Consider the following 12,979-nt stretch of genomic DNA (forward strand, 5'->3'; position numbering starts at 1 on the left):
GCCCAAGTTTGTTTTCCATTGTCCAGTGAAATAAGGTGTCCTCGGCACAACGACAGAGAGATGTCAATGGAAATTTTGAGGCGTAGAAATTTGCCCCCCTCGAAATCCTTTGGCACAATTAGTTGGGCTACCTCTCCAATGACCAAACTTATTTTTGTTGCAGCTTCTGTTGTCATGTAACGTAACGGGATGCCATGCAATTGGACCCAAAAGCTGGCCCGATTGAACGAGAGTTCTTCAATTGCTGACTTTTTTTCATATCGCTGCATCACAGCCAGATGCTTGTCAAGACTCCATAGATCGCTAGCAATGGTTCTAGTAACCATTCTATTTTGATGTATTAAAATAACATTTCATACGGCAATTTCACTGGCATATGATTACACATACTTCTGTTTAGTATATACCAATTTATTTGAGCTAATACTAAACTCTTGTCCATAATAAAATGGCGTACAACCAGATATCCGTACTTATTGGAAGTACTAAATAGATGAATATTAGGTGGATAGTCGCAGGTACAGGGGTATGTAATTCACTGGATTTGGCATTGAATCCCACACTGAGAATGCACTTGAACATGTCATCCATTTCCTCGTCATTTCAGGGAAATGCCGATCAATCACATCCTTCAAAGCCTCAGTCTTGTTAACCCATTCTAGGCCTTTCTGTGTGTATGTTTTGGAGTTGAAACTGGACGTGAAAAAGCGATCAGCTTCTAGCCTCCTGAACAACATCATCGTACAAAACGAAGCATTAGTGCACTCTAAGAAAAAAAAAATCAAATTTGTCATCTTATTCTTAGTATGACATGGAGCATACCTTGAAGCAGTTAGTATGAAGAGAAAGAAAGCAGTCTCACTGATTGCAAAGCCTTTGATCTTCTTCTCTGCCATTAAGCCAACTTGCAAGTCTAGCTTCTCCACATCATCTCCATACACATCACAGAGAGCTTCGATGACTTCTTCATCATCCGTCAAATCTCCCCACTTCCTAATAGGAATCATCATCAAGTTCCTCCGAAACTCATTGTACCTGGGAACTTCCCTCTCTCTATCTCTATAAACTAATGGTCCAGCATTGTAAAATTAGATTTGGACTATGAAAGTGGAAATAAAATGAGAGTTGTAAATAGAAATTGAAGAATGAGATGATATACTTTCCAAGCTGGCCATATCAACAGGATCTGGTCTATCTTCTCCATTAATATCATGGGCTACAAGGTTCCTCATCCATGATGGATAGTTCCATAATGTGAGTGCCCCACAAGACTGATGACCCAATGACACCAGCATTTGCTCCATTCCACTTGTTGACAGTTTTATCTCTCCTTCAATACCCACCAATTCCCTCATAGGCACCCTGGATTCACAATCCCTACAGTTAGTCATGTAGAGTGTCTAGCAAGGTAACATTTATTTATTTATTTATTTTTTTGAGAAATAGCAAGGTAACATTTAATTAGTATCTCAAACTGCTTTCCTTTTGAAAATTAATTCTAAACATTATTCTCTTGCAATGAAAAAAATTGCAATGTTGCTTCCTAAATTGAGGAAAATGAAACACTATTTTTACATCTGAAAGCCTTTGTTTTTCACCCCCACATCATTAACAACACAATCAGAAAAATAATAATTAACGAGTTATAAAATGGAAATACTAGCACAACATCAACACCATATGCCACCACTACCGATAATACACATCTCTTCTCCATCAACACTGCAAGTGGTACTATGCTGGAGCCTGGGAGCCTTGAAATGTTCTTAGTTTTACTAACATTTAAGGCCATATTTTTTTGTAGAATATGCTAGTCTATTAGCCCACAGGGCATGGGCCCATTGAATTGTACTTGCCCTAGACTCATTGTACTTGTTCTCCATACCTATTGTGCCTATATAAAGGCTCTCTCTTGTACAATGTTTCTCAGTCTCCTTGTCTTTTCATTCTTAACAGAGAAAAATTATTAGGTACTTCCGGAGTACCATTAATGCGTATTCCTTCCTCTCACATGAATGGTGGGTCCCACCATGAATTTAATTAGTAGAACATAAAAAAAAATAAATAAATAAAAAATGAGAGGAGAGAGTACGCTTTATGGTATTCCGAGAGTACACAATAATTTCCCTTAACGCATATATGGATGTCCACCACCGCCCCCCCTCCCCCCCCCCCCAAAAAAAGAAGAGAAAAAGAAGAGCATCTATTACACATTTAACCTTATGATCTTAATTATAAATAATGTTCTCTCTAATTTGATCTCCAATTCTGTAATCCTAATTTTGCCCCTGCACACATGGTTCTTGGCTCCTAGTACATTTGTGTCGATATCTCCAAAGAAAACTATAAATTTTGCAGCAAGATGCAGAAAATCCATAAAAGGTGGGAAAAAAATGGCATGAAAATGTCCATTGTACTGGTGCCTAATATTTGCAGATATAGTGTAAGAAGAGAGAAAGGGAAGTACTCATGTAGTATGGGAGGATGTTTGTCTTCTGAAGTTGAAGACGTGATGTCCCTAAGGACAAGTGTTTCAGGTAGAAGTGAATGCATTCTGTAGGCGCTTACAAACTCTTCAGTTACTGAATAGGGAACTCCATGATCTCTTGGCTTTTTAAGACCAACCAATCCACTCAGTATTGATCCCAATATATGTCCAAGAAACTCCTTAAATTTCTTCCCAAAAGCCCATACCTGAAAAAAACATGGTTTACATATTTGATTTTCAGTGAAGTGTAAAGTAGAAAGCAATGGCATTAGAAGTGCATTAAATGTTACTCTCATCTTTGCTGATTTTCTCTTTTTTCTCATAACTTGTAAAAGGATCTCTGTGTTTTTATCATTTCTTCATCAAATTAAAACAAAATATTTAATGTCACTACTTTAAACATGACACTATGTTTCATTGACTTCTTTAATATGTCTTAACTATCTTACCAGTTTACGCTCATCCCTACTAGAAGAGTATCGGTCTTCAGGAGTTCAACAGTCCAGTCAATGGTGTGGATTTTAGCAATGACAGCTGCAGTCACCAATCTTGCGTGCCTATAGAGCTGCTCATCATCCAAATCAGGGTAATATACCTAAAACAAAGAACAATAAACTAAATCATTAACTGAACATAATATATATTATTCATGAAGTGCATACATTATTATCACACATATTTCTTGCATATCAGGAAAATTATAGCATAAGATTCTACAATTGCTAACCAGACAAAATATGACAGTTTAATTTTCATGCAGCAATATTGCAATTTTTCCGAATTGGTCCAAAACCGTTCAAATTAGATGCCATAAATGTTCAAGTACGTAACACCAACTTCACCATTGGGAAAAAGAATCACAGAATATAAACTAAAACAAAATAACTTACTTTTAGCATATCACATACAGCGTTGTGCTCTTTAACAAATAACGCTTGTAGGAGGGAAAAGCCAGCCCAGCAATTTCGAACATCACCTGAGATAGGAATGCCTTTCTCATTATGCTGAAGCAGCCCATCTTCTGAGATCTTCAATTTTCCATCTTTGAATGTCCTCACTCTTCTCATGCCCTCCTTGTCATTCCCATAAATTACACTCCCATCCTAGTCATGTAAAAAAAAAAAAAAAAATTCATTCTCACAAAGTACACATTCTTTTCTAATGACTTGATTTTACAAACCAAGACAAGTTAAACTCAAAAGTATTGACAATTGGAATACAACCGAAAGCTCAGGTCCAGTTCATTGTCCCACTCCACATTCTTGATTACGAGCCTACCTAACAGAAACTTCAAACTTGCCACAGAGAATTAGTTCCAAAAATTAGATGTCCCAGCAATTTTTGGTGAAATCCTCCCTCTTTTCCTTTTATTTTTATTTTTAAATTCAATTCTTTTTATTTACTCAGGTTAAAACTCCCTTTCTAGTAACTGTTATATATTGTACTGCTCAGTATGTTATCCATGGCAACAAAATGGAGACAGTTGTAACACGCAACATTGTTTAAAACAATTAGCTTGGGATTTGCATTCTAATATAATTATTTGAAGAATAAGTGTTTTTTCTTGGATAAATATTTGAAGATAAAATGTTATTAGTTATTCATAAGAACATGTAATATGCTGTTTTGTTTGCATATGGATAATTCTATTCTAATGCTTTGTTTGATTACTAAAGAGATAGGAGGAAAGATGAGAACTTCCAATCCTACATCCTCTTGAGTCTAATTTGTTGCTATTAGTTCCCAAAATAAAAATCTCCTTCTCCATTTTCTCTGCATTCAGACAGAGGGGATCACATATGAAATTGTTTAAACATGTTTATTAAACTTATGAATTTGAATGAGTTCTTATAACCTATATGCACTTGTAATAGTAAGAGACAGTACTTTGAAAACTACTTACAACCAAGGAGTCCTTGTATTCGGAGAGCCATTCTTGAGGTGACACAAATCAATAGAGACTTTTTTGGTCTTAAAAAACTTGAAAGACTTTAAGGGACACCCACTTGAAATTTCATCAGGAGCTCTGATCTCTATCTGCTAAAAGAATTATGAAAAATTAATTTATCTTAATCAATAAATAAAATGTTTCTAACCATGTAACTATAATTTTTAAGTCATTTGTTTGAGCCATAGATATTAGGCCTTTTGATATTGCAATATTCTTTGTCAATTACGATCATAAGGTTAAACATTATGGATGGCTGTAATTGGTCAACATGCATATAATACATGACCGAATTGGTTTATGACACATTGGAATAGGATCCTCTCCATTTTGCTTGAAATAGAAAGAGTTCATTTCACGACTAAGAGTTTATTTCTTGGATCTGATTGTGTACACATATAATGTGAAACATAAAATGGATCTATTTCAAATGAAGAAGATCCTAATATTTAGTTATTGTTATGCTTGAACTCACTTTGCTAGAAAGCAAACTTTGATTAAGACAGTATTGAAATTAAAACCTGTTCAGTGTCCTCCAAATGATCAACCCAGTCATGAATCATGAACTGTATCCATGAGCAGGCTATCATGTTGAATTGCTTCCCATTGTCTATGAACTTTTTCCTCGCCAAAAGCTTTGATGCTACTACTGTTGGATGGGGCTCTAACAGCTGTGGAGATTGATGAGAAACAATACACGAACATGGTGCATATTATTACTTGTGAAGAAGAGGACTGTGTTGCCTACTAACATACCATAAATTGACACAAGTAAAAAAAAGAACATATTCCAACATAGAAAATACAGGCCAAATAGTGTTATTTAAACAATCATGTGATGCACATGAATAAATTCTCAGAATATATGGGCAGGTGGTAGTTTCGTTTAGGGGTGATTGGGTGAAGATGTCAAACTCATTTAACTGGTAAGCTGTTTTGCTTTTAGGCCAAAAGAAAAAATGGGGTGTTGTCTTAGCCCAGAATTCATAAAATCAATGGGTACAATAAATACAAGGGGTCAAGTACCCCCCCCGTGTGTGTTGGGTTAGGGTTGGGGGAACTACTTGCTTAGCAAGTGGGCTGTGGTCCTCTTATTTTATTTAGCAAATTTCTTGGAGTTATGGTAGCAATTTGTTTGTCAACTTATTTCACTTTCTTTTGTATTCAAATTACTATTTGGAAATGACAGTGTGTTTGGCACTTTAGCTGTTTGCGGTTTGAAATCCAAAGTAAAAAAAATTTCAACAATGAGATTTAGATCTTGTGTTGCTGTCTGACTACACCTAAATGATTTGTTTTGGTGTTTTTGTTTTTGTTTTTTATTATTACTTGGCAGCACATTAGACAAAGTATTGGACAGATTACAGAAATATAGAACTAAGTTTGGTTACAAACTTGGATGTAGCCTGAGGTTACAACAAATAATAGCCAGATGACATGTGTCCATGTCACGTGCATTGCACATGACTTCCTAAACCACACTTATGTAATTGTATATAATTTTGGACACATGTCATCTTCTTATTGTTGAAGCTAAAACTAAGTTTGTAGCCAAACTTTGTCTTAAAATATAATACTAATTATGGGTTCCAGTTAGCTCAACTGGTAAAGTCTCTGATGGTTAAATAAGAGATCTGGGGTTCAATTCCCACCTATACCAAAAACTGATTGGTGTTTTGGTCTGATAATAAAGAACTATTATCAAGAGCGTACGCTATAATTTGAAACTCTCTAAAAAAAATATATAATACTAATTGACTAAGGCTGATGAGTTGTTTCAAAGATTTGCTTGTGTTTGGAGAGTTTTCATATAATTATTTAGTTGACAACTCTAATTAGTATTTAGTTAGAAGAGTAATGGATATATAATGAAATAAAAAATATAATTTTATTTAATTTATAGAAGACGGGGAAACCAACTAAAATTTTGATCTTTCTAGCCATGAATAATGTTAAGACCATGCTTCGTAATAAAATAAAGGGTGATTTTTTTAACAGGTTATATGATTTTGTACATTGAACGGAAATTGCAAAAAAATTTATTATAGAATTAATAATATATAATTTTTGAGATTCAAATTAAGGTTGAGCTTCACTTTAATGGGTGATTGAGTTGAATTTTATAAAGAAACAATAACTTTTTTTGTATTTTATTTATATTTTGTTAATATTAAATAAATGATAGTCTGAATTTTTATATATTAGTTTAGTTTTGAATCTTATTATATTTCTTGTTCTTAAAAGGTAAAAGTTTTTTGTTTTATACTTTGGTTTAAAAAATGAAATCTTGGTTTCATGCTTGGAAAGAAATGTGATTTCTTGAAGAGCCATGCGTATATTATTGAATTTTTTGTTTTTCACACCCTTAAAATTTTAGAGTGCCCCAATTAGTGGTGTGCATGGATCATGTTGGAAGGTTTCTTCAACCTAATTTAACCTTGCTATCACCTAAATGTATCACATGTGTCAAAACTAACCCAACCCAACCCACATAAATCAAGTTGGATTAGGTTGAGTCCTTAAGTTGTGTTTACATGTTTTTTGCTATATAAAAATTTGGACTTTCATAAACTATTTAAGAACTTTTTTTAATACATTATTTTAATTTACATAAGGACGAAATTTGGCTACAAACTTGGTTGTAGCCTAAGGTTACTATTTTACTTTATATCTTTTTATTAGATGTGGATTTTAACAGATTCATTATTGGATTACATTTTCTTCTAATATTCTCCGTGCTTGCAAAATTTCTAGAAGATCAAAGGTCAATAGCTATGTTATCAATTAATTGTTTAAATTGCAAGTTTTTAGAGCCTAAAATTATGCATAAGAAAAAAGTTTATGGATCATATAATAAGAAACATTTGATTGGCCCAAAATTTGACATGTGTGTTAAGAGCGTAAAAAACATGTAATCTAATGGTTAAATTTTTTAAATATATAGCAATGTTAATTTTTTTTAAAGGAAGTTGTAGCTTAAGGCTACAACCAAGTTTACAGACAAACTTTGTCCTTTACATAATATTCCTGAATTATAGTAATCCAAATTTCCAAATTCATCCTAACTAACTAATTCTCAAAATAAAAAAAATATCAAACTAAAAAGATTAAAATAGAGATAATAAAATAACCTAATATATATGATAAGTTGTCTTTAGATTAGATGAGTGGAAAAAACAATCCCTAAACTTGATCCAACCCAAGTCTTAAATAAAATTTCAACTCAACCCAATTGATCAACCCACGAAAACCAATCCAAGGTATATCAAGCTGAATTGAATTGGGTCTCTTAAATTAGTGGAAGCTTTGATAATAATTGTTGAGATTTGCTGATGCAGAAGTTTTATTAGAATAATAAATTTAACAATAAAAAAGAAAGTACTTTTCAAAGTAAATACCTTGTAATAAATCTCACCACACTCAAGTAGAATACATAAAGAAGTTTTAAATAAAATAGAATTTTATTGATGCTTAAAACATTAGTAGTGCTACAAGTACTACAAATTTTACTAAGTTGAGCTTACTGATGTATCACCAATCATAAGGAGACAATTAAAATATTCGGATATGAGGTAATTGAAATCTACCAATCACATTAATTATCATCTCAATTTGTAAATTTTATGTAGTAAAACTTATAGCACGTTTAACATTTTTCGTAAAACACTTTAGACACTTTACTACACACCACACACCATATACCATTCTTGTTTCTTATTTTCTCTTACACTTATTTGCTATCTCACTCATGTTGGATTGATGTTTTTCAGCACACTCCAAATGGACGCCACCTTCTACCTATTTATACTTCAAAAGTATGGAGACAAACTTTGTCACAATTAGTAGATATGTAAATTGGTTATTGGATTAATTTTCATATCCACTCATGTCGATTGTTAGAAATATATTAAACATATTAGCCCAATGTAATAGGCCCAAGTCTAGTCTTACTTGTACTAGTAGTCTAGGGTTTAGTCATCTATATATACTAATGTTAGGATTTATTGTAACACAGGTTATTGTACAGGCTATTGTACTACACTCTTATACAATAAAGATGTAGCCCTTAAGGGATTCTTCCGTGGATGTAGGCCAACAAGAATGAACCACGTAACCTTCGTGTTCTCGATGTTCCTATTCTATGTTTCCCCTTTCGCATCTACTCGAGCATATATAACATAGTATAACATATCGCATTGCTAATAATAATAATATTTAACATAGTATCAGAGCCAAACTTCGTTCTTGGCATCAAACAAAATCTCTAACAAGCAAAGAAGATTCTCATATGCACACCACTATTAGAAGTAACACATGTTTGTCTGTTGGATTTAGACTACACGGCATCTCACAAACACCGTGGCTCAGTGCTCTATCCAAGGTCCATTAACTCAAGCAAACCTGTGACATCAATCTCAGATCTGTGCAAATCCAAGTTTCTCCTGATGAAACCAACCACAGACGTGACCCACAGCCTCCCGCGAGAAAAACCTAGAAGTCCAGTCTCCACTGAACGCTACATCAATCTCAGATATGTGCAAATCCAAGCTTCGCCTGATAAAACCAACCACACAGAAGTGACCCACGGCCTTCTGCGAGAAAAACCTAGAAGTCCAATCTCCACTAAATGCTGCACGCACCCCACGCATTGACGCAGTTTCTACCAAACTCTCCACGCATTACCGCTGATTCACATGTTCAGATCCTCCTATAGTTACACACGCTGCCCTAATGGCCTTGTAGCCTGCCGATCTACAAACCTGAGAAATCTGGAGCTCATCGGGTGTTACACGTGCCTCCACGCGCCAAAGGTTTTCCTAAGCTCATCTGATGACGTCATCACTCCATGTCAACAGCCATGCAAGCACGTCCACATCAGCCCTAGTCCATGTCAACGACACGTCATAGGATGACGCCAGCAACTCTGCTGCCCAATCCGTGACCTAACCCGTAAACCCGAAACTGACCCGAACCAGTATCCGTTGACTTTTACCTTGGAGCAATTGACTTTGACTTTTGTATTGACCTTTGATGAAAAGTCAAAATTTTCTGAAATGGCCTATCTTGCTCAGTTTTTCGCATAGATTCTAATTTTGGACTCCGTTTCTTCATTGGAAGCCCTGAAATTGGTCAATTGGCACATTCTTTATTGTGGTTTCTTCAAAAGCATTATTCAAGACATCTCCAAGGGACCTTCTCATACTTATCTAACATCAAACCTTCATCGAGTTTCTACCTTGAGTTTGAGAGAGGGTGTTAGAAATATATTAGACATATTAACCAAATGTAATAGACTCAAGCCTAGTTTTACTTGTACTAGTAATCTAGGGTTTAGTTACCTGTATATACTTATGTTAGGCTTCATTGTAACATAGATTATTATGCTACACTCTTATACAATAAAGATGTAGCACTTAAGGGATTCTTTCGTGGATGTAGGCTGACAAGGCTGAACCACGTAACCTTTGTGTACTCAGTGTTCCTATTCTATGTTTTCCTTTCTACATCCATTCGAACATATACAACATGGTATAACATATTGCATTGTTAATAACATATTTAACATCGGTAAATATCTAACCACACGCTTGATAAATGTGCAAATTGAATAAAAATGTGTAGCAAAATATGTGGCCATATAGCAACTCATTTAATACTAGTTGCAAGTCGGTGTTATTAATTTGTTGCGCACGAAGTCCAAAACCAATTTGGACATGTCCGGACCTCTGTTGTATACACGGCTTGCACAAAGTCCAATTTTGCTGCTGCTAATTCTTTCAGAGACTTGGAATAAATTAAAATATTGTGGGTAAGTCGGCATAAGCATGAGAATTAAAGCCACGTGGACAAGTTTTCCCGGAGGAGAAAAAGAGAGGGGGAAAAATACACCCGAAAAGGGTGTTTTTTTCCTCACATTCACAGCTAAGAGAACCCATGTGGGACCTACACAACTGTGAGGAGGAGGAAGTATATTCCTGATCGAACAGGGTTATACTTCCTCGAGAGAGAGAGAGTGGTGGTGTTGACTTTAATAGGGTCAGTATAGTCAAGTCAAGTTGAACTCTGTTACAGGTGTATGCTTCCTTCCCTCAGGGGAGGAAGCATAACAGGGTGTATTTTTCCCCAATCCAGAGAGAGAGAGAGAGAGAGAGAGAGAGGTTTTATTTTTTTTGGAGCATACTGTAAATTAGTGAGATAGTGAGAGAGAGAGAGAGAGAATGGTTCTCTTGTGTGACATCTTGTTAGTTATAAAATTAATTCACTCCAATCAAGCAAAAATAAGAGAAAGAAGTTACAACTTCATCATTAATTAATTTAGGTGTTTGGAACTCTTACCCCGTATGGTGAAGATGATGGAGGCATGTTTCGACCCAAAAAGGTTCCTTGGCTACCAATGGTATCATCACTAGGGTGATTGCACTTTCCATCAGCCGTCCTATAGGCAAATTCTTCTGTGTTATATCTCTGTCCATTGATTTCTCCGACCGGCAATAGATTATAACGTTGGTGCAGGTGTCTTCTAATTCCCAGATAAGCAGCTCCAATAATTACTGGTAGTCTGTGCCATGCATCCAGCTTGTCCACCAGGTGTACAACCTAATTAATATCAAACATAGTAAATGTTATCAAACATATATAGTAACTGATATGTCAACATATATAGTAAGAGAGAAAGAGAGATTGCACTAACACAGAACAATATGGTGTCTAGGAGAGTCATTTTGGCCATCATATACTTAAGTTGGGGGTGGATGAAGTGTGACAAGAAAAGATGGAATATTGTCATCGCTTTTTGTGGAAGATGCTCCTTCTTGTGAAACCTTGCTCTGCTCCAGCTGAACTGAGATGACAATAATTGAGAGCTACGGGTCAGATTTTTCAATTTAAAACCTGTATTTTGAGAACGTGTAAACCGTGGTTTCAGTATTTAAATGGTATTGTAAGCATCGTTTGGTACGTATATTTAAAAATATGAACTTGACCCCAAAACATTAATGCATTTTTGGTAAAAATAATTTTTCATAACAAATTATATTGTAAAAATAATTTTTCATAACAAATTATAAATAGAAGTGCTTGTTATGAGTAAAAAAAAAAAATTAATATGTAAATTTGAATTAAAATTAATAAAATGTTGTAAAAATATTATGAAATATATATATATATATATATTTTAAGTGGGCTATTTTTTTAAAAAAAAATTTCTGTTTTAATACTAATAAAATCACAAAGAGAAAAAGACTGCGGTACTAATTAGGTTAAACCTCTCTTATAATGGCCAAACAACAACCACAATTTTTTTTTTAAAGAAGTCAATTTATTAGTCTCCCCAAAAAAAAAAAATTCCCTTTAATCATAGTGAGATATATATAATATAATATTAATGACTGAAAGCGTCTTATCTCACGTAGTCGCACCGCTGCCGCCAGCAAGCCCATCATTTCGCCGTCGCGTCCATGCATCACTATCAAGGCATCACGCCTAGCCCGCGGATTCTGCTCTCGACGACGGCATAGCTGGTATTTATCTTTCTCTCACATCTCTGATAACCGGTATTTATCTCTTCTGTCTCTTAGATCTGATTTTGATATGGTCTCTCTCCTCGCACGGTCTTTGTGAGCTCACTGACCAGATTTTTTTTTTTTTTTTTATTGGGTGATATTGGTAAAAACCGAAGCTTTAACTTGTGAAAGCAAGGTCAAAGCAGTTGAGGAAAGAGGGTTTACACATCACTAGGAAGGTGAACGAGGACCACGAAATGTTGGATTTGGTGCATTTGATTTTGGTTGGTTTATTTATGCAGAGTGCCGACAGTAAGGTGGGTCTATGGACCAGTGGGTGTACTCCAACAATAAATAATGCTTCGTCAGGCTTAGTGAATTTTGTCTTTTTGTTGAACATTTAATTGTTTATGTGATAAGGTAAAACCATGGTTTTAAAAATTGAATCGAACTGACCGAATTAACCGGTTCAACTGAAAATTGACTTTTAATTTAGTCCAGTTATGAGTAAAAACTAGAAATTACTTAAAAACCGAAAAAATCAGGAACCGGCATGATCGAACCGGTTAATGCCCGGTTGGGTTGAAAACCTAAACTACACTATTTTTTTTTTTTGACTTTTTCCCTGCCTAAACTACGTTGTTTTAGAACCTTAAAACTAAATCTTAACCCTAAAGGGCCTAAACACCTAATTCACTCTTACTCACGCCTCTCACCTATCTGTCTCGCTCTCACACCTCTCTGTCTCACTCTTACCTCACTCAAGCTCACGGCCTCTCATCTGATCTGCTTATCATCCTCACGGGTCACACCTCTCGCCGTCTCGGTCTCAATGTCTCAGGCTCGCCGTCTCGGTCTCGATGTCTCGGTCTCACCGTCTCGGCCCTTTCATCTGATCTGCTTCTCATCCTCACGGGTCACGCCTCTCGTCGTCTCGATCTCGCTGTCTCTGTCTCGCTGTCTCTGTCTTGATGTCTCGATCTCATCGTCTTGGCCGTTGAAGTTTGGGTTTTTTTTTTTTTCCTTGGTCTCAGTATCGTC

General features: G+C 35.3%; 1 protein-coding gene across 1 annotated transcript; it reads right to left on the minus strand.

The window, feature by feature from the left end:
- Positions 1-300: 300 nt before the first annotated feature.
- On the minus strand, positions 301-12,233 carry LOC112027093 (alpha-dioxygenase 2). The gene is given in 12 exon segments (XM_065769723.1): positions 301-726; positions 823-1,066; positions 1,160-1,362; positions 2,468-2,687; positions 2,690-2,694; positions 2,938-3,083; positions 3,379-3,591; positions 4,388-4,525; positions 4,958-5,107; positions 10,773-11,033; positions 11,128-11,277; positions 11,855-12,233. Coding segments are annotated over 12 exon segments (2,001 nt in total). The 5' UTR covers positions 11,900-12,233; the 3' UTR covers positions 301-500.
- Positions 12,234-12,979: the final 746 nt, after the last annotated feature.

The sequence above is a fragment of the Quercus suber genome, unplaced genomic scaffold (genome assembly GCF_002906115.3).
Source record: "Quercus suber isolate HL8 unplaced genomic scaffold, Cork oak 2.0 scaffold_1308, whole genome shotgun sequence".
In the NCBI taxonomy this organism is placed as follows: domain Eukaryota; kingdom Viridiplantae; phylum Streptophyta; class Magnoliopsida; order Fagales; family Fagaceae; genus Quercus; species Quercus suber.